Raw genomic sequence first — 23,154 nt, 5'->3', positions numbered from 1 at the left:
TGTTTTGAGATATTTTACCAGGTTAATCCTACATAGCATAAAGTTTAGTGAATAGTGATGTTGCACATGTTCTATAGTCCGAATCTGACTTCCTATTCCTTATCTGAACAGGGAAAGGAACAGAACAGCTATTTTGGTGCTGTATTATATTTAAACTTGTATTTATAGATCTTGTTGTTAATTTTATAGAATTAAATTTTATAGAATTTTATAGAAATAATGCTGTAAAACAGAGACTGTTAAAAGTACATGAGCTACATCATAATGTTGACTTCCCTGATTAAAAGAGAAAATAACATTTGTATTCTCCAATTCTCTAAAGGATTTAGGTGTGTTTCTTCAAGAGAAAATTTTGACCTTCATCAGGGAAAAAAACCTTAGTCTTTGAAAGTCCTGTAAGGCAGATGTACAGAGAGATACAAAACAGCTGTCAGAGGAACGTAGCTTCACTCAGTGGTTGTGATGCACAAGTCAGTAGTGAAATCATGAACCAAAAACCTAGACTTGAGAGAAATTGTGAAATTCACACAGATTTAAACTTAGTGAATGGTTTATGAAAACACAGAATGCTGTGGGGATGTGATGTTGGCGTCTGGTGGGTAGCAAAGACAGTGACTGCTTAGGATGAATAATCTGGGTTTTTTTAAACATGATCTCAGTTGCTTTGTCAATGTTCTCATGCAATTCTGCAATGTTCTCTGGTTTGAGGTACCATAAATCCATTGGAAACAAGATTAATGTCCTAACTACCACTTCTTAGACTTAGAAGAGTATGGAGTGGTCAGCAGTGCCTGGAACTTTTTGTACCTCCATGCATCATACTTGTGTTTTCAGAATCATGCAGCCCTAAGAACACCATGTTGCTGCCTGTAAAGTCACATATTGGATGTCCCTTTCCTGCTTTTTCTCTCAAATGCTCCAGGAGCCACTTGTCCAAGTTTTACTTAACCAGTCTCTAATTGGAGAGTGGGTGATTTTTAGAAGAAATAGGAGATGCCTGAGTTTATTGTCATTCAGCAGGAACTCTGCTCTCGCTCACATCCAGAATCATTGAGAATGCAAACTTTGCACATAATCAAGCCCTTATTATAATTCAGTAAAGACAATAGAGGATAAGATGTAGCTGTTCCAAAGGGCAATCCTAAAGCCATAATTATACAGAGCATCTCTGAGCCTGTAAGAACAGACTCTCCTTTCAACAACTTGTACTGCTAGCACACATTTTTATTTTATCTTCCTGTCTCAAGGTGTCTTTTTAATGTTGCATGCACTAAATGACCTAAATATCAGTTGCACTCTGGAAGGAGGAGTGATGGTTTTCACCTAACCCTTTCAGGAATGAATTAAGGCCTCACTGTGGCTTGATATAAGCCAAAAAAAAAAGAAGGTTTGTAAAGGCCATTGCCAGTTTCAGTGAAAGCTCTGTCAAGGTTTAAAATATGCAGAATAAGCTGTGATTTCTCTTTGGACTTCTATGCAATCTAGATTATTAATTCTTTGCATTATTTTTAGGTATGTGATTATTATTCTCCCTCCCCCCCCCTCCCCCCACCCCCATTATTTGTATTGTGAGAGAATTTCAGAATGTCAAAATTTGGGGTAATGACCTTTTCTGAATAATGTTCCACTTAGGGTGTCTTAAAGTAGCTTAATCTTATACATAAGATGTTATTTGAGTATTCCCATACTACATTTGAAAGGATCTCTTTAGCGCTGTTCACTGATGGGTGGGGTCTGTGTGTGAAGTGCATCACAGTAGAAGCATGGGACAAATGCATAAATTGCACCAGGAAATTCACAAATCAATTGTAAAAAAGGAATGATCAGGAGATCAGGTTCATGTGGGAAATAATCAAGAAATGCTTTTTCTGTGTATTTCACAAACTGTTCATTCCATCTCTTCTATCAGTCTGTCTTTTAATAAATACCTTTCTTTATGTCTCTGTTTCCTTCTCACTAATGACCTACCTGTATATACATTCCTGCAGGAGAAGCAGGGTTTAGAGAGAGATTACACCTTGTATGATACCAGTAAAGAGAATTGGAAAGAATTGAAACTTTCAAGTACTCAAGAGTGGCTCTGGTTGCTGAATGGGCAATGATTTTATTACAGGATCTTTAGCAGATCTTTAGAATTTTGCTGCTGTCTCTCAGCTTTGTTCCTTTTATACCTTCATCATGACCATATGTTGCTATAATTCCATCCTTTTTATTTTCATTACTATTGTTATTTATACCTGCACATGGATGTGTTCTATTATCTGCAAATAAATGAGATCAAACCATAACCCCCATACACTAGGCATTATAGAAATATAAAAACCAGAAGACAAAGTGCAGCATTACATTAGTTACCTGTGGCTGGATGTGCTGCCTGCTCAGAGGAATTCAAGAGTGTGTTGTATTTCAATATTAGAACAAACATCAGTTCCTCTGTAATGAAGAACAAGTCATCCTGGAGTGTTAATGATAAGGTAGAGGCCATGCAGGAGCTTGGAAGAAAGCCTGAGTTTGGTTACAGAGGAAACTGAGAAGTGAAGGGTGAAGAATAAGTCACTTAATTTCTTAATGGAGAATTTTGGTCAAGTCACAGGTGAACAACTGGGGAGAGCACAAATTGTGGAGTTACTTAAAACTGGTAACAAAGTTCAAACCTGGAAGTGCAGACATGGATAATTTAGGAAAAATAGCTCCTGTGGGAGTAAAACAAGCAGGAGAACTGTTCTTACAGAATGCTGGAATGGTTTTGGTTGGAAGGGACCTCAAAGCTCATCTTGTTCCAACCCCTCTGCCACGGGCAGGGACACCTTCCCCTAGACCAGGCTGCTCAGAGCCCCAGGCTGGCCTGGACACTTCCAGGGATGGAACACCCACAGCTTTTCTGGGAAACCTGGTCCAGTGTTGCCAAGTTGTTCTTTCCAGCTTTATATCCAGTAGGCTGGAGAGTGACACAATGTGAGGGGAGTGTGTGGGGGTGAGTGTGTGTGTGTTTAGGTCACAGAATTCAGGAATAAATCAGTGCATTCCTCTTTATGAAGGAGCTCCCCTGCAGCTCAAGTGCCTGTGATGCTGTACCTTCCTCCTGACATTCCCTTCCTGTTGAAAAATCTTTGAATTTTATTTAAGTTTTTATTTAAGTTCACATGCAGCTTGTACAAGTGCTGCATTTACATGCAGGTCTATAATAAATAAACTCATGAGCAGAGGCAAACCTCTGCTCCAAAAAATGGATCAAGGACATCCATGGTCCAGTTGTGGACAAGAAAAGGACCGTAGCATGCAGTCCCCTGACTGGCATTTTCTGAAGACTGAGTAGAAAAAGCCACTGTGGTGTAGAACAGGGTTGAAAAGCCTGAGAGAAGGCCCTGGTAACCCTGAGAGGCAGCACAAACCAGGAAATTTTATCAAGCATCCTGCAATAAATGCTTTCCATATGATTTCCTGGGGTATATTTAATGAGCTCCCCAATTGCATTACAACAGGAATTTCACAGCATTCTGCCAGTCCTTTGAGAGCTTTCTTTTTCAACTAAAAATATCTTTGTTATAAATATCTAGAAACTGAATATAATCCGCAGGTTATATCTTTGTATGATAAAAGATCTTTTATCCACTTTGTACCACAAACTAGTATCAGTTCAAGAACCAAATGCAAACAGGGGTTTCAAGAGTGGTTGTCAGAGGGGGAAATTTTAAGATCTTGGAAAAGAGGAATATGTATATTTTTCATGGAGCATTTACTAACTAGGTTGTAATGCAGATATCCTTTCTCCATGAGGTTAAAATTGTTCAGATAAAACTTGCATAGTATTTGCGTAACATTCACTGCCTGGGAAATACATGCTTGGGTTTTTATCTACCTACTTACCCAGTCTTTTCTCATTCCTTTTGAGTTTTACCATTTCAATCTCTTTTCCTTTCATTTTATTGCTCAGTGTAATTACAGCTACAGTAGTAGTCACCTGGACATGTTTTTTTATTTATTTTTTGTTATTATTTTTAGTACTTGAATATACTGTACACATATATCAAATTGTATGGTGGTTAATCATTCTCAGTTTCTTCTTTTCCTTGTCTTGGGATGAATGAGGCTGAGCTGCACTTGGAAGTTGTTTTTTTTTACAGTGAACATTGTGCAGCAACTGTGAATAATGATTTGTACATAGTAATCTCATGCCCAAATTAAAATTCATTTTTAAAGTAACTTTTTTTTTTTTTTTACATGTATTGTGACTAAATTTCAGGGGGTTTTTTGGTGTTCCTGAAAAGTATTTTTTTGTTGTTTTGCCTGCTTTTGAATGGTGTAATTATCTTATTCTGAATGTATTGGATTGAAGGTAATTTGTATTTTCAGGTAACAAGTATAAATTTTCTATCCCTCAGCTTCTACATTATTTTCCTTTTATGAAGTTGAGGGATGATCAATAGACAAAACTAATAAAACGTGGTTTGTTTAGGTATGAAATGATTATGGAAAAGTTATGACTTGAAAATAATGAAACCCTACAATAGAGGGGTAAGCTACACAGAATGTGCAATTATTGATCAGTCCTGGGGTGGGATTTTTGGTCTTTGTTATGAAAGTGCTTTACTTTAGAGGGTTTATCAGTGGGTTTAACTCTATTATATCAGCTCCCTGTACGAACAAAGCACATCTGCAGAAGTATTCCTAAATTATAAGGAATATTTTAATGTTTAGTTTAGTGCAAGGCTTTTGTCATCCTCTGGTATCCTACAGAGTTTTTGGGGAAAAAGGGAATTTTTATTTCTCTCTTTCAATGCAATTTAATATAGGTGGTAAATAACTGTAATCCAGATGTTCTCTTGTTTTAATATTAATGATGAGACAAGTTCCAGTGAAATTTTAATGTTAGGTGTTCTTAAAGTAGCGAGAAAAGAGCCTTTCCTGGATGTTTTAGTATATTTGGCTATGTCATGAACAAAAGGAAAAGCAAAGTTAGAAAATCACTTTTTATAATGAAGAAATATCATTCATAGCTAAGAAACATTTTCAGTTCCCCTTCCACCTCTGTTCTGTAAGGACTGTTCTACAGATTCTGTTACACTTCTAGACTAATCTTTCAATGCTGTTGTCATTTTTGGATCTGCACTGGTATATTGAGTTGGAAAACAGTTGTCTACAAAAGCACTTTTAACTGCATGTTATGCCGTCTGTATTATATTTTTATGACAATGCCTGTGGCACAAAGAGGGAGAAAAAAAGAAACAAAATTTTAAAAGAAAAGCTGCACACTGCCACCAAATTAACTTTTTTTACTATTTTTTTCTATTTATCAGTAATTTCATAGTCAAATGGTCAGGTACCTGTATAATGAAGTTCAGGATGTTTGATCACACTCACCTGTAAGGGTTATACAGAAGGAGAGAAACATTTTCTGTCATGAATAGACTCTGTCACAACAGCATGATCAGTCTTGGAAATGCAAATATCTTCATTCTAAACATTCCTCACTCTAAGTACAACACCTTTAGAATCTCAACTGAAATTTTGGGTTTTTTAAATGTCTCTCTCTGCACTGCTATTTCCTCCAAATAGATAATTCCAATGGTGCAGGCATTCTGTACTTCAGAAGGCTCTTCCCAAGCTCTCATCTCTTTAGAAATGTAGAGCTAAATTGTTACAGAGAGAGCTGTCACAGTTTTATTAATGACCTTGGCAGCAGAATATGTACAACCTTTATTTATTACATTCACTCTCAGTTTTCATATTGGCATCCCCTGTGGTACTGCTGCTCTTTGATCTTACTCTGGTTCTGCTGGGAACTGGAGATTTGCACCTGAGATGTTCTCTGCAGCACCTTGCACCACGGAGCTGACTCCAGCCTGTCCTTCACTGTCAGCTTCCCCATCTGTTTCCATCTGTATTTGTCTGGGAGTGACTCAAATTAGGCATTTTTACTGTTCCTTCCCCCGAGTTTGTGATGGTGTGAACATCTCTGATGAAACAAAGTGGATTATGTGGTTCTACTTCGTTAATGCACTTTTGTTTGCTCGTGCTGCAAATGTCCTGTCTGACCACACAGCCCCTGAAAATGGCACAGAGCGGCAAATCATGATACCAAGGAGCTTGGAAAAGGACAAATTACTGTGCATCAAACTGAACCAGGAGTCAGTTCCCATGCTAGGAACTGAGCAGACTGAATTTAAAAGTCCTGACATGAGAAATGTTGGTGTTAAGAATAATTTATCTCTGCAGACAATTAAAACGGGTTAAGATCTGCTCATTTCCCATGTTCCTGCATGAATAGTTGTCCATGTCCCAACCCCACCATTATTCATGTGCCTGCTCATGGCTGATTTTCTATGTCAAATTCCCTTGCAGAAAACAACCCTTTCCCCTGGGCTTTATTTCTTTTCCTCTTCTGTGTGCCCAACACAAGCCTTTCGTACCTTGCTGGACCATCAAAGGGCAATCATTTCACCTCAAAGTGCAAAAGGAAATGACTGCCATCCTTCCAGTTTCAATCTTTTCAAATTTTATTGGAGAAAGCAAGCATTTGGGGAAAAAATTAAAATGTAGTGGCAACGAACAATGTTTTTATGAGACTTCCATCAAATGCCTCAGGTGTTTCAATATTACTGATTTTTGCAATTAGAATGAGAAGATAGGTAAAGAACTTTTAATATTTTTTGCCTTAATTTCTCCTCTGTTTGCTGCATATCTAGATGTAGGATTTCTTTTTTCTTCACCAGATGTTGTGATAACATGACTGCTATAAGGTTTTAAAGAATGTAATTGTACATTATACAATTTTCTCATGGGCTTGTACTTGAATGCTTCATGGTGATTCTTTTGCTGGTCTCACTGTCTTATGTTGTCTACACTGTTTTAACAACAGATTTATCACAATGATTTTATATACAATGGAAGCATTTGAAATATTTAATATAAGAATTTAGTTGCAAAGTTAGATATGTCTAACTCCAAAATTATTTTTTCCCCTTCAATAGTGTAGTATTAAATGCAAATTGCCTGTCATCACAAGTTTTAACTACATGAGCTGAATCCTGAGCAAGAATGATGCAAAATATCAGTAAGAAATATAAATAATTTGTTTCATGTTTGCCACGTGCCAACAGCTTGGAGACAAGTAGAATATTCTAGGTATAAAGACATATAGTGTTTCTCTACAAGAATGGAGACACTTATTTTGCAGCTGTATGTTGAAAATTGATAATTTTAAAAGGCAAGTTCCTTGAAAAGTATTTTAGTAAGGTAAGCTGTCAGTGCAAGCATTTCTGTCTTACATAATTGCTAAAAAGAGATCTGGAAAGAAAAAGGAGCAGATGCATCTTGTGAAAGATTAAAGTCGTGTTCCCTGTGACTTACAGTGTGCTGAGGTGATGGTGAGCAGGTGGAAAAGTCAGTTGGGTTCAGTTATAAAATATATCATTGTGAAGCATATGTGTAATTAGGAATTGGGGGTTCTTTGCAGTGAGGAAACCTAAGTGTGTATTTACCATATTTATTTAAGTAAGCAAACTTATTTGAATAAAAATGAAGAACTTCTAAATTATAATGCAATTTAGCTAGTGTGTGACAGTTTATGCATCAACTAGCAATGATAATCAACATATATAAAAAAATCAATAATGCTTGTAAAGACACTCTGTGCCTTCGCTCTCTAGAGCTTAAACACTTTCATAGTGTATCCCACCAAAAAATTAAATTAAGTTCCCAAAAGAAGTTCAAGCTTAATATGAAACCCAGTAAAGAGATTTGTCTGAATGTCAGGTTGTGCTGGAATAGGCTTAGGGGCAAGGGGAGAAACGAGCCAGTCTTCTGCAGATCTGCAAAGACAGAAGAGAGCCCAAAGCATCACCAGCAAAGCTGCCTATGACTCTCCTCTGAGAATGGCATTGGTTTTGTCCAGAATATTTGGTATCTTTCCAAAACTTCTTTTATTATAGAACAATATCAGTTGTTAAGCATAACCACCTCTAAACCTTGCAATTTATTAAATCCTTAGGAAGACATCAGATAGCAGCAGTTCTTGGGACTGTATGAGGGTAACGCTCTATTGCACCTCCCTGAAGATAACTCATGTTGAAATTCATACATAATTCAAAAATACTTGAAAAAAAAGCATGATTCATTGCACAATGTGCAACAGAGACAGATGAGAAGTGACTACTTCCTGCCGTTTCCACAAGGAGAGTTTGAGAGTCTGTAGTAAACTTAATCATATTTACAGCAGGTTGAATAAGCAATTGAATTTCATTCAGGTATTTGTTCCCATTTTTGATGGATTTGCTGAGTCTGCTTCCATGGACTCCTTGTGTTTCCTTGTGTGCATGGAAAGTGTTCTGAATCCCAATTGAGGAAATATTTTGCATATTGATATTCACACAAGGAAATTACAGCAGGAAAGCTGTGTATAATCCAGGCACCTGGCTCCTGGAACACATATTCTGTATATAAACAATATTTACGGCTTTCTGAGGCCAGGAGATGCTCCTGTCCCTTTAGAACAACTCTTATTCTTTGACTCACATGCCTGCTTACACACACACAGATGTGGATTTATTTCTGCAAATAAACATCTGGTTGTAAAGTTCAGTGCTTAAAAAGTTAAAATGCTAATATACCTTCGATTAAACTTGTTTTATTTTTTGAGACATTAGAAAATATCTCTGGAATTAAGGTTGCAGTGTTAATAATAGGAATATAATACACAAAGGTGTAGTTTTAAACTAAATCCCTACTCAGAATGTTGTCAGTGCTGCGGCAGAGTCCTGCTGACTCCTTCCATGAGGCTCCTTGTTGGTTTTGTAGAAGCACTGCTGTCATTGGTGTAGCTCTTGAGAAGATGCTGGTGGTCTTTTTCATGGCTTACTGTGCTAATAGCTGACATTTATTAACTTTCCCATCCTAATTGGATCCTTTCAGATGTTCAGCCAACTGGTCAGGCACACAGTGTGAGAGGCCAGCTCCCAAAAGCAGCAAGTCTGACAACATCAGCACTAGTAAGTACTTCCAATAACTGCTGTCACTTGTCAAATTTGGATGACTTTAAGCCTTGTGCTATTTTAAAATGTGAGTTTGTGTTGTGAAAAATGCTCGTAATTTCTATAATTTTCTTTTAAAAAGACCCAAAATGTAGATATTTCTTGACTTTTTGATCACCATTTGGTGTTGCACGAGGCGGTTTGGATGCAGTTCTTAGGCCTTACGCTCCCAGCTCCAAGAGCAAGCTGCACTTTTCTTAAGGAAATCATATCAAGTGACAAGCATTTGGCCATATCAGCCCTGTGCAGGGATGTAGTGGGAGACCTCTGACCATTTAAATCCTACTGAAAGCATCAAAAATAGAGCTGTAAGTAGTGCATAACTCCTGTATTGGCCGTCTGCAGAGGCGTGAATTTTTACCTACTGTGAAAATCGTCCTGAAAGTAAGAATAGCTCCTGCTGAACTTTTTTAAACACATTTGTAAGCATAAAAGGCTGGCATTGCTGCACTATTGGCAGCTGAAACTGGACAAGGTTCCCTGCAGAGTGCTGAGTGTGCTAGTGGTGCCCTGCTGTACCTGCCTTGGTCACATTTAGCCCAACTGCAGCAGCACAATGAGCTGCCCGCTATTCAGGTCAGCTTGGTGCTCAGATGAAACCTTCCCAGCCTTCCACACAAGTGAAAGAGCACTCACGAGCTGGAAATAGGCAAAAAAAGCAGGCGAAACTCAGATCACTGCTTCATTGTGAGGATAGAGCAGCTGCAGTTTGGGGAATGGGCTCCTCCTAGACCCCAGGCTGCACCATGGCCACCAAATGGCAACTCATGCCCGGAGAGATGTTTTTCAGGGTTTTTTCTGAATGTTTACATGCCAAGACAAAATTAAACTTTTTTTTTTTTTTTTTTTTTTGGCATCTAAGTAGAACTTAATGCAGTTATTTATCAAATGTTTTCTTAAAAGAGACCTGTTGTAATATCCTTTACATGCTGAATCTCCATAAGCTGAAGTGAACTCAGGATTCTTCAAGTTTTTATTCAGTACTTTCATTTTGTGTCTCTGATAACCTGACTTGGCTCTCAGGCAGAAAGCCTTCAGGCAGAATTCAAAGCATTTTTCAATTCTTTATTTAGACTGTGCTTAATGTAGAGCAGACACTGCCAGCAGCTTATTTTTTTTAATAAATCAATAAATGTTGCCAGTGAAACAACCAGCAATATTTTTGTTTTCCACCCGTTAAGGATTGTGATATTAAAGAAAATACATGGCACTCCACACTGGCTTTATGCCGAATTACTGGTTTTATAAGTCCTGTATTTATAACATAAAATTATTTGTTGCATGTATTTCTTTATGAGCAGATACTTAAAGTAAAGCTCAGAAATAAGGGTACAGTTGCTGACCTTATTTTTTGCAAATAGTCACATTTCAGTGAAATTATCTGCCAAAATAATGAGAAGCCCATTTTGTTCTTCCCTGTTCCCTACTCTCCTCTAACACTGCTGTCTGATCATGCACTGTTTTTCTGCTGCATTAAGCATTATTGTAGTTTTTGTGATTGCCTATATCAACATAACAAAATTGTTGGCTCTCGAGTACAATGCAGTAAAATGCAGCAAAATGCAGGAATGCACCAACCATCTACAAATGAAGATTGTTCACTGCTTTTTTATTATCCCACAAATAAGGACAATAGGTATCCATAAATATTAATTCATTCTTCAACCAGAGCCAAGCCTACTGGATATTTTAAATTAATAATTGCATGACCTAAACTGCTGAAGATCCTGGTGGCAGTCAGTGGCCGTGCCACTCCAGTCCAAATTGCTCAGCAATTCCAGACTTTCATGGACTATTGCTGCAAATGAGGGCAGGGAATTAGTCCAAAGTATATTGGTATCCAAAAAGAGGAAAGTCCTGATTTGTTTATAAAAGTACTTGTGTGTACACTATTATCTGTAATGAAGTTGGGCTTTTTATTGATCATCATTAAAATCTCAAATTGATGAGTGAAGCTCATCACATGAAATTGCATTGTTGGTGTGGGAAATCATTCTCTTTTAATTAATTGAACTGTTTTACAGCCGTGAAGCCATGATTATTCAATGATATTTCCTTCTGTTTTAGGAAGCATAGCAATCATTGTTCCTCTTGTTTTACTGGTGACTTTGATCACTACACTTGTAATTGGACTATTTCTTTGCAAAAGGAAACGAAGGTAAGTAATTTTATATTGATTTATGAAGTTAAAAAAACTTTTAAAGTATTTACATCTTTCTGATATACAAAAAATCACTTTATGTGAGAAACAAAAACACAACAAATGACCCAAGGCTTGTTTCCGGAGGCAGTGAATCAGTTACATTTTGGTTCTTGCTGGAACAACCACCTCTGTTATTGATACTTGTGTTCCTCCTGCAGTGGATAAAAAATTGTAGTTCTTACCCACTTTGATCAATCCTGACAAGGCTGTATGAGTGTTAATAACTTTATCCAGAGACTTAGAGAACTTAAAAGAAGAGAGGTATTTCATTGAAACCACATACTCAAATTCTAAGTATTGTTTACATCTTTGAGTTATATTGAAGATGTAAACATTACTCAAAGTATTTACTGTAAAGTCCCAAACCTTTTCCTCATTACTGTGTTTCCTTCAGTATCTTGCACAGGAAGTCAAATTCCAGCACTGAGCAGGGAATATTTTGTTCTCTTGGATTTAGCTGCCTTAGAGCTGATAATGACCTTGAGGACTTGTGTTTGACTTCTTGACTTTGGGCATTCCTTCCAAGGCCGTGTTTGGTGGCCAGGGGAAGCTGGAGAGTGTTTCTGCTGTATGAGACACCTGAGAGAGCTGCTACCCTTCACATGTTCAAAGAACATTATGTTGATGGTGATGCAGATTTAGCAAGGGAAGATTCCTGGTAATGAGGACATGGCCCACTAGGGAAGGCGGAGTGAGAATCAGAGAGCAAACCATTTACTTCAAGCCCTTAGCTGTCCTGCCTGTTGGCCTTGAGCAGCTGTCTTCCTTTCTCCTGGGGCTTGTTACCCCACATCTGAAACCAAGATAATGTCTCTTTGTTAAGTCCTTTAGAAATAAGTGATGAATCTGTTGTTTCTGCAAATGTGGCCATTTATGAGACAATTTCAGTGCTCCAGGCTAAAAAGAATCTTTTAAGTTACTATGATCTGGCATCACAGGCAGCATCTCTATCCCCTGCAAACTCTGGTGTAAACTAGTGAGCATCAATTTTTAAAACCTTTTTGTAAAGCCAATAAGATAAATACATTTCCTGACCATTCTGTTAGTAAGGCTGACCCTGCCAGACTCCAGGGATGTCATTATGTGCTGCTGCACCTAAAACACCAAGTTTAGTGATAGCCAAATCCTGAAACCAGTTGCTGCTCTGTAAATTATTTAGGCGACTGAGAATCGCTTGTTAAATAATAGATTTTCAGTAAAGAAACAGAACTAGCCTCAATAAAGGGCCTTCTTCTTAAAATTATATGTGAAAATGTATTTTAGAGTTATTTTATCTCTTCAGAGAAGACTGTCAAGTATGAAACTAGGTGTAGTTGATCAACACTAGCATGCTACTGTTAAGTGCCTATTTTAGGAAATGTTTTTTTTCAATGGCATTTCTGAAAAATACAGATCATTTAATATATTGGATTTCAGACACTGACTGCATCTTACTCAGCCAACAAGAGGACTTGACTGTTATCATCCTGACTGTGACCTCCCTATTATTCCCTTGTAATTCTAGAGAACATATTGCATTGGGAAAAAATTACCCTCTTGAGGTTATTTCAATTGCTTGGGCCTGAAATCACCTCCTCAGCTAAAAGAAATGAATTCAGCAACAGAAACAATTCAACTCAACCACTTATCTTTACTGATACCTAATTCAAGGTTAAAAATAATGCTCTGTCTTTCATTAAAACTCGAAAGAAAATTCAAGCTGAACTTCAGCATTCCAATCACCACTGGCAGGGAATACAAACTGGAACAATGAGAAGTTCATACATTTTTAATGCACTGTGATGAAACCATTTTCTTGTCCTCAGTTTACAGCTGACTTTGGGCAACTGGTTTGAAATACAAGTGAAATGAATGAGCAAGGGGATATGGCTGGTGTTCTCTCTGTCTTCATTCCTGCAGGGAATCTGCAATGACTTTGCAAGGCTTTCCTTGGAAGTGAGGGAAATCTGGAAATACCTGGAGGAAGTCAGGGTTGTAGACAGCGAGTTAGAACTTTGCGTGGATTCATACCACTACAGCCAAATTGAGAAAAACAATAAAATTCTGCTTCCAGCTCCTGTGAGATCTATACATAGACTCAGATTGCTACTTTGCTTGGAAAATGGAAGGATTTTATGATTGTCTCTGCAGGAAATGCTTTTTCATCCTGTTGATCTTAGAGATTAAAGAAAAAGAAAATACCCATCGCCTTGCTTGAAAGTTCACTATCTTCTCTTTTTTGTTGTATGTTTATGCATTACAGGACAAAAACTATCAGAAGACAACCCATGATAAACGGAGGAATCAATGTAGAAATTGGCAATCCATCATATAACATGTATGAGGTGGGCCATGACCACAGTGAAGGTGGTCTTTTAGCCTCAGATTTTACTCTAAATGCAGAAAAGGTAATTGCTTTTCTCTTTCTAGTGGCCAAGCCATTTTATGTCTTGCAAAGATTTTGTCTTTAAATGTAATGAATAGAAATGTAGAACAATGACATTTAGACTTAGTTAATGAATATAAAACCAAATTAGATTTCATTAGAATAAATGTCACATATATATTAACAGCTATTTTGTAGTCTGATGCTGTGTCTGACGGTCATTTTTCCTAGCGCCTGTATTTTATCAAAATAGAGTTAGAAATTAACTACAAAATGATTGGGGTTTTTTTGTCAAGGCAGATGTGCCTATGAGCTGGCAAACCACAACCCGTCCTTTTATCCTAGTGGCAAATATTTAAAATTGGAAATAGATTGTTGGCCACCCTCTGTCTGAAGCACGAAAGAGTTCATACATATGAGACTAACTTATTTCACGTGTGAAAACTTCCCAAGGCACAAGGAGCTGGGATTCCTGACGGGACAGATAGATTAAATGTTTGCACAAAGCCAGTGACTATTATCATTTCCTTGTAAGAGATGCTGTCAGTCCTGCAGCAGCGCGGCAGTGATTGAAGTCCCTGAGTGATGTGACACGGGATGAGCGGGGTAATGCCGCGCTATCTCTCCCAGAGCTCCCTAATCAGACACACACCAAAGGGCAGCCCATCACTCTGTGCCATTTCTGACAAAGCAATAAGGGGATTACTGATAGCTCCAGGAATGTCACCAGTGAATCGCACACAAGGCAGCGTGCTCGGTGCAGGAGGTAAGCTGAAAATGAGGTTACTCACTGGAGGCAGAGTGGCTGAGCCAATGCTCATTGTGAAGTCTGGCCCTAATCCTTAGTGGAAAATGGTCGTAAAATGCTGAATTTTATTCTCCTGTTGAATGTAAGAATTTTTTTTGTGCTGAGGATTACCTGGAAGAAGGTTTTTGTAAATGCAGATCACTCTAAAATGATGTTTTCAGTTGGTGCACTGTTTGCTTAACGGTGTTGATAAGTACACATGGAAAATGCTCTATTAGCACAGAAACTGAAATTTTCTGTTTATACAGGCCAGATACATAGGGGGAGGGTCCACTGCATTCAAGCTTCCCCACACAGCTCCATCAATCTACCTAAACTCTGACTTGAAAGGACCACTATCAACAGGGGTGAGAAATGATGATCCAAGTCCATTCCATTCCACCACAGCCCCTTGCTAAAGAAAGTTTGTTTGTCATTTTTGAGTAGAGGCATTTTATGTTTGTTTATAATTTTGTTTTTCTTCTTTTAATGGAATAAAGAATGACAGTACATAGTACATTTTCTATTTGAAATAGAGGGTCCCCCTCTGCATACAGAATTTCATCTGCTCCCATCATCGTAACACAATCTAAAACTGCAAATGTGTCTTTGCAAAGGAATACAAAAATAGTAAGCAATGTGATGCTTTGCCATAACATTATATAAGTTTAGCATGGCCTTCAGAGCCATGTATCCTTATATATCTGCAATTTTTATGGAATTACAGCCATTTAGTGAAGTTTATAAAACTTAAAGATAGTCCCAAATAATGGAAACAGGTGTTTTTATTTTAGAGGAGTTTGATGCTCCTAAAAATTAATAATTTCCTTCAGTATTTGCAAAGCATATTTTAATTGTTCAAATTTCAGTGGATTTATATCATAAAAGAGCTCCTTCTAAAACATCAGATTTTTTACTACAACTTAGTATGAGGTTTGCAAACATTAAGATTTTAGATACAAAAAGGGCATCAATACAACATTCATTTTCATGTGCCTCAATATATATCCATCTTTTGTGCCATTCACATTCTTGCATGACTGTAATATGTTGTATTTGGAAGTTTAATAATTTTTATGGGGTGCGTTTTTTTTCTGATGGAGCACAGAACCATGGATGATGAAAGCCAGAATATTCACCCATCTTTAACTTTTTCTCTTCAATTCTGGTCACTCCAGTTTCTTTCTGTACCTCACTGTACTGCCTTGTACAATCAGTACCACTCAAAGAGGTATCATGAGGCAGACCTTACTATTATATATAATTCTAATAACTCAATAAGGCACTGCATAGATGCCAAGAGTCTCTGTTCTGTTGTGGTTATCACCCTTAATAATGGTTGTCAATGAAGTAAAGAAGTCCTGACAACTGAAATAGAACTAAATTTCTGATTATAATCGTGATCACAGAAATAAAGATCTATGGGGACAGACAGCAGAACTGAAAGTAGCTTTTTTTTTTTTCCTTTTTTTTTTCTCTCTTTTTAATTAAATAAGTGTGGCTCACCTTGTTCTGCCTCCTTCCCAGGAAAGCCTGGACCAAAGGCAATCACTTCTATCTGTAATAGATGGAATGGGCAGCTTTTAACTCACTAACTGAGCAGCTGCTGTGGCTATCCAGCCTGAGGAATATCTGAATCCTGGGCTCAGAAACAGAGCTGAGCAACAAGGAAAGGAAGAACTAAGAGTAAAGTCATCCTTCATTCCTTGTTTCCCAGGGTGTACTCAGGATATTCTCAACTCAGGAAAACCTACCCAGGTCTGGTTTGACCAATTTAACGTTTAGCCACTTCTTATTACACCAAATTAATTTCCCTTTCTTTAGAGCTTGTTGGTGTTCCACTCAGTATCTGTGCAAGCAGAGCAGTGCTGATAAATTAGGTATAAAAAGAGGAGGATTACGACCTTTCCTGTTATCATGGGTGAAAGCTGAACTCCAATTGGATAGCAAAGTTCTTCTAGAGACAATAAAAGCACAAAAGTAGGAAGGAAGTAGTGGCAACTCAGGGGATTTCTCACAAAATGAAGTGCTTTGCAGCATTAAAAATGGACTTGTCCTATGCTGAAGTGCCACTTATTTCAACAGATGTTTTTCATTACAGTCCAAACCACCAAAATTGCTGAGAAAAGACTTCTCAGTTTGTAACTACTATGATATATTAACAGTTATGCTGGTTTATTGTTAAAGTTTAATTTACATGACAAAAGTTTTGAATTTTTTGGTCAAATCATGTTGTGTATTTGGGCCACAGAATTCGAAAACATGGTCAGCTATTGATGGGATGCTGATGTCTTAGAACAGGTAATATATGGAAACTGTTGGCTGCAGTTTTCTACTGTTAAACTTGTCACATGGTCTCACAGTGCACCTTCCCTATAAACTCCTTCATATCTATTCTGAAATCTTCCAGTGTAATAAGGTGGACGAGTCAACCTCAGAGACATTTTTTTCAAGGTTTTTCATTTAATTTTCATCAATGTTTTTATGGTTTTAATATCATAATATGCTGCATGTCATGCCATTGGTTACTTTAATAGCATGTCTCATCCTGAATTTAATTTTCAACTAAATAATTAACTCATCATCAGGTGTGCAGACGTCCAGGTATCTATTAAATATGTCCCGTTGTATTTTATGTGTACTTGTTCTTGCTTTAACAAAGCCATTTCCATTTCCATAAATGCTAATTTTGATTCAGTCTGACTGATCCAATGTTTGCTTAATTTCTCTGCAGCCAACAAATTACGCCAATCCAGTATATGCAAAGTTATACGTGGATGGACAAAACTGTCGAAACTCCTTAGCAAGTGTTGATGAAAGAAGAGAACTTCTTCCAAAGAAAATAGATATTGGGATAAGGGAGACTGTGGCATAATCTGCTGTTACCTTTTATACTCTGTATAAATGTATAAAATATAAGGATTACTTTTCTATGTACCAACAGTATTATAATTGTTTTGGCATCAGCATTACCTCTGTTTTTTGTTCGGTTGATTGTTTTCTGGGTTTTTCTTTTGCTGATGACTTTTGACTGACCATTTGTAAGGTATTTTTATGAAAAAGAAACTGCACTACGGTACAATTTACAACAATGCTGCTGAAATAACACACCTTTAAATTTGTTAAAATGGCAAACAACATATTCGTTTGTAGCGTGAAAATGAGCAATCTATTTTCTATGAACTTTTTTTGGTTCTACTTAATCGATAAAGATGGTATCTGCACTTTTTCATTATGTAGTCTGGAAGCTGTAGTACAGTGTGTAATTTTGTTTATTTTAAATGGTGAAAGAATGATTGAATGGTCTACTCTCTTCTTTGTGCCCATTAGAACTTCTCTTCAGATCCTGATGAAGCTAGATAACTTTTCACAAACAAACATAACTTGCTTTTAAATTAGCTTTAGGTTGCCAAGAAGCAAACAAGACTATAGAAGTGAAACATCTAATGATCTGCATGAACACAATGATTATGTTTCAGAAATTCAGTGACTGTACATGATATACTAAACATATTATACCATGTAAACAAGCTTTGTATTTATTAAAACCTTATAGAACATAGTAACGATATATCTTGGAAGCTGAAACCTTACTTGCTGTGGGACAAAGCATTCGAATTCCAACAGTCCTGTAGGACAGTAGCCACCCTAGAGCACAAGAGGGCATTGCCTACACATGCTTTACATGTTTATTCACTTAATCACACGCAGTTCTTACGGATTAATGACTCCCCAACACACACCAAGCAGTAGGGAAAAAGCCAGACCCCAAACCTTAAGCACACTCAGATGATCACAGCATTCGGTTTTGACCATTACAAAAAAAAAAACCAAAACCAACCCCTCACATCTGTTTAGTGATATTAAAAGATTCAAAACACAGCAGTTTCTTTAAATTGAGATAAACTGTGGTATTGTGGAGTTAAAAGGATAAAAAATATTAGTGAAACCTTACCAAAGCCCAAGTTTCAGTAGTCTGGGTTCAATATCCAAGTCCAAGTATCAAAAGTGAAAAGCATCAGTATCAGTTTCCAGCAGTTCTCTGACCTGGCCTGTTTTCTGTTGTTGCTAAAAGGCAAAACCCAACTGACCTTTTTTTAATTTTGATGGAAATAAAGGATGCAGTTACTTTCAGGTTTGAACTGAATCAAAATGTTTTATACATAACTTTAAAGGCACAAAAGACGTATTCACACATATACTGTGGAGGACTCTTCCTTCCTCTGCTAGACATGACTGACTTTTAGCTATCATAATATATTAACCTAACAGATTAAATATGTTTGTGGTTGCTCTTTATTCCCTTTGTACAAGCATTACAAAAATAACTGCTGTTTTATAAGAGATTTTTGTTGTACTATTGTGCATGCATACTACCTATTTCTAAACTTTGCCATATTGGGGCCTTTATAAAACTCTTGATTTATGTAATACTAGTGCAATTTTGCTTGAACAATGTTATGCATATCATAAACTTTTTCAGGTTCTTGTTTAAGTACATTTTTTTAAATTGAACGGTATTTTTCATTTTGGTTATAATAGTCATTTTGCCTATGTTTCTACAATGAAGTGTTAAATACTTTATAAAAAAAATTGTTGACTGATTTATTTAAATGAAAATCTACATACTTAATTCAGTGTGTTGACTAATTTTTAAATTTAACTTATAAAATGAAAGCTAAAGAAAGATCAAATTGAAACGGAAGAACATTTATTTGTACAAATGGCTAAATCCCTTTTCCTAATGAAAATTTTTGCTTTTTATACAAATTCTATTTGAATGTTTTTGCAGCTCTGCACGTGTTTGGATGACTTAGGTGTATAGCTGTATATTAATGTCAATAGAATTTTAAAGCTATTATTTTTTCTATAAAAATACTGTATTAAATAGTTTCATACCACACAGCTACGATTCCACAGGTTCTGCCTTTGTTCTGCTGACATCATCAGAGATGGATTAGGCCCTCTTTTTTATTTTTTTTTTTTTTTTTTTCATAATTACAGTTGTTATGAGGAGTAAGTAGTTGGACATTTCAGAAACTTTACCATTCATTTTCTGGCAGAGAATCTCTTCTCTTCAAAACTCATGTAGATCTAAATTTTATCGGGTGGCTGTAGAAGTAACATGAATTTCAAAACATGAATTCTTACACAGGCCTGAGGAATTTTACTTATTGTGATGTCTCAGTTTCCCTTCACTGAGGCATTTTATTTACTTTACACTTGCTTGAGAGTTAATTATTTATAAATAATAAATTTATTTCCTTGTAAATACACAGTTGATGTTACTGGAGCTATTAAATATTTGATGTAGATCAGAATGAGGTCATAAGTATGTAGGCAGAATTTTGATGGAGATATTGAACTCTACCATCACCATACTTAAAAATCTTTAAATTGCACATAGATGTAATAATCCATAATGGGGTTTTTTGGGTTTTTTTTTTCACTTTACCAAGGTTTTCCACAGGAACTGTTTCCCCAACAGCCCCAGAATCCCCAGATTCTGTAGGTGGGCAGAACACAAAAGGAGCTGAAGGGTGAAAGATTGAGGACCTGATCAATTTCTTGTATGTGCATCCTCATAAGTTCAGTAAAATGTTTTTGGCCAGGAAATTCTATAAAATTTTACAAGGGACAAGAAAAATGTTTAACTTTTTACATTCCCGCAGCCTTTTTGCTGTCATTAAGGGCACAGATTGATGTGCTTTAAGTTGACAGAAGCTTAGAAGTAAAAAGAAACTGGCTCTATCCCAGATGGAAGCCTCTGTCTCTTCAGAGTGTAGTTGCAAGGCTTTTCCTGGTTGCTTTCCTGTGAAAGCATTCAGTGAACATTCAAGTGAAATGCCAGTTCTGAACTATTCCACAGAATTCATCAGGGTAAAATTTTTCTCCCACAATACTAATGATTTTGCTTAGCAATCTGAAGCTGTCTGTGGGTTCCACAAATAGCAGGTGTTAAAATTTTTTATGGAAATGGAACCGTTCATTGACTTTGTGGTGTTAGGCTAAGGAATACCCACGTTTTCATTCAATAGACAACAAAAATAAATCAAAGTTTGAAGTGATCTGTTCCATCACAAACTAGGTTCTAAAATTCTTTGCTAATTGGAGAATCTCTATGCAAAACATGAAAAAAAAAAAAAAGGATTTGTTGAAAATGTTATAGTTCTGTCTAATGGATTCTTTCATTTCCCCACAGAGGTTATTCTAGTTTATTTACAGAATCATGCAGTGGAGTCTCTGCCTTGTGATTGGCCTCTTGGTCTATACAAGAGTTTGTATAAATTCTGAATAATGACACCAAATTTCTAAGTGACAAATTGAGATGGGTGATGCTCCTGGTACTCTGATTAGTCACTCCACACAATTGAGATTCCCAACATCGATGCAGTCCTGTTGATAAACACACTAGGAAGCAGAATTGAGAATATTTATTTTGCTGTGCATATTCTAATTGCTTCTTACTCATTTCTAAGACAGTGAAGTTGTTTGATGTTTGCAGATGGAAATCTCTGTAGTGGGATGCCTTTAAAATTCCTACCTCCATCTATTACCAAGCAGTGAAGTTGCTGAGAAACTCCTAATGTAGCAGCAATTGTTTTATTTTTAATCAGAATCAGTGCAATCACATACATTAACTGACTTTTGTGTAAACATTTCAGAAAATTTGTGAAAGTGCCTAATGTACCAGAACAGAGCCAAGTATCTTCTCATGCATCCCCTTTTTGGAGGATGAGAAGGTGATATAGAGACGCAATGTCAGTGATGATAAAAGGTCCTCAGGGTTGTTAGCCTTAAAAGTGAAGACATTTTTCATGTGGAACAAGCTGATCAACAATGAATCTTGTCTGTCCAACCCTGGGCATCTGTGCGAAAGTACTGAGGCATTTGGAATTTTTCAAGTCTTAGCTGGACAGAGGGATGGCTGATGGAGGGAAGGATAATTTATCATCCTAGGTCACTAATTTATCGTGCTTACCATCTCCACGTGTGAAATACAGATCTCATGGAAGCAAGGGTTTCTCATTCAGTGCCCATATTTTAAGGTGACAAAAAGGAAGAGAAAAGCATAAGGGATCTTTTTGCTTCCCTGTGCCAGCTGCACATCACTTGGTACATGTTGTGCCTCTCATGACCTCTGACAGTGACGTTCAAAGTCAAACTTGTATAGAGAGAACTGTCTGCTGGCATCAAAGGATCTTCAATGAGTTTTTCCTGGAATGAAGATAATGATACTGCTGACCTCCACTGCTGCTACTAAGCCTACTAATGATCCATTTTTTGGTGAAAAAAAAAAACAACTTTAAAATACCACGATACATACATATACAAAATTTGTATAGTATCAGAACTCATCTTTAGTTACTCTGAGTAAAATACTTTCACAGGTGAATAGAAATGAAGGGCTGAAACTACCATGGAAACTTAAATGAAATGTTAATTTAGGATTACTGCTAAAGCTCTTTTAAAGTATCTGTTCACACTGGAGAGGGAAAAAAAAGGGATTATAGAAGCTGGCCAATGACTTTTTCTTAAAATAGTTTTTAAATAAACAATGTTGAATGTTACAAGAGCTGGCACCTCAGAAGATTTCAGGAAACAAGCTGTGCAGTCCAATAGTTTCTCACTGTTTGTAATGTGGTAATGCACAGGCAGCATTCTGTCACATGAGTTGGTGTTTGATGATTCCTTAGTGATAAACAGAATAAAGTAAGTCTGTGCAGATTCATGAGAACACTTACTGAAGAGATGACCTCAACAGGTGAGTGCCCAAGAACCTGAGTAGCTCAAGGGGTTGACAAGAATTGTGTTTGAGCCTCGGGGAATGGGTTTCCACCTGATGCTGTTTAAATCTGGTGCCCTGTGTGTGTGTGTGAGTGGCTCACCAAGCTCTGTGACACACCAACGCCTAAACCAGGCCAGGAGCCACGAGGGACTTGCTCTGTCCAAAGAGCAGCAGCCAATATTAGGGCAAAGTTTAAATTCCATTGAGGACTCTGAGCTTTGGGGTTTCCCATGTGGTGGAGGTCTAATGGAAAAGCAGGAATGAAGCTCTGAAGAGCAGGAAGTTGCCGGGTGTGAGAGCAGTCACACCTGATAGCAAAACTGTAGCAGGGAGCATCAGGGGGAGCTTTCTGCCTTCCTCCTCAGCCCTGCTGCTGTGCTGGGCACATCACGCTGCCTTTCCTTCACACATTCAGAGTGTGGCCAGGTGTCCCCAGAGCTGCCCAACAGAAATTCTGTATGCCCGTGAAATGTGAAATTAACTACTTGGTAAATCAGGAAGTGATTACAGAAATGTAAGTATAGCAGCTATAGTTATGCAGTTGCTTTGGGGTGTTAGAGGTCCATAAATCATTTTCTTTTTTAAAAAGGAAATTTTTCTTTTTAAAAGGAAAAGAACTAAATGTTCAAGTAAGATTCCCACGTACTGGGAGGGGGTCTGCCATGCCTTATATTAGTACATCAGGAGAGACGTCGCTCAGAAAGAATATAGTAAGATGGGATGAGTGGTCTGCTTTTGTGTAAGGTTAAGGTTGCCCTTCTCCAGGTAAGTCTGTAATTCTGGACTCTTTCTCCTACCTGACACAAAAATGGAACACGTGCATATCCTGCATTTCTGTGCACACCTGTAAACATTCAAGTTAAAAAGTCTGGTCACATCTGCTGCTTTTCAGAGCAGGAGGAGTGCACCCGGGAGTAGAACTGGGGAGTTTAAACTTGTCCAGTGCATTCTCCAGTGATCAGGTTTGATGGGCTAGAAATG

The 23,154-nt window shown here is 37.2% G+C and overlaps 1 protein-coding gene across 1 annotated transcript in view; it reads left to right on the top strand.

Annotated features, from left to right (window-relative positions):
- Nucleotides 1-19,490, top strand: part of LRP1B (LDL receptor related protein 1B) — a 474,351-nt gene extending 454,861 nt beyond the window's left edge. The window contains exons 86-90 of the mRNA XM_066190543.1: nt 8,911-8,987; nt 11,097-11,187; nt 13,475-13,619; nt 14,654-14,752; nt 17,119-19,490. Of these exons, the coding sequence (XP_066046640.1) occupies nt 8,911-8,987; nt 11,097-11,187; nt 13,475-13,619; nt 14,654-14,752; nt 17,119-17,259 (553 nt within the window). The 3' untranslated portion in view covers nt 17,260-19,490. The remainder of the gene's footprint in view (nt 1-8,910; nt 8,988-11,096; nt 11,188-13,474; nt 13,620-14,653; nt 14,753-17,118) is intronic.
- Nucleotides 19,491-23,154: the final 3,664 nt, after the last annotated feature.

Source organism: Chamaea fasciata, unplaced genomic scaffold, assembly GCF_029207755.1.
Source record: "Chamaea fasciata isolate MVZ Bird 193981 ecotype frontalis unplaced genomic scaffold, bChaFas1.0.hap1 SCAF_8, whole genome shotgun sequence".
Lineage (NCBI taxonomy): Eukaryota > Metazoa > Chordata > Aves > Passeriformes > Sylviidae > Chamaea > Chamaea fasciata.
This window is presented reverse-complemented; position numbering and strand designations above follow the sequence as displayed.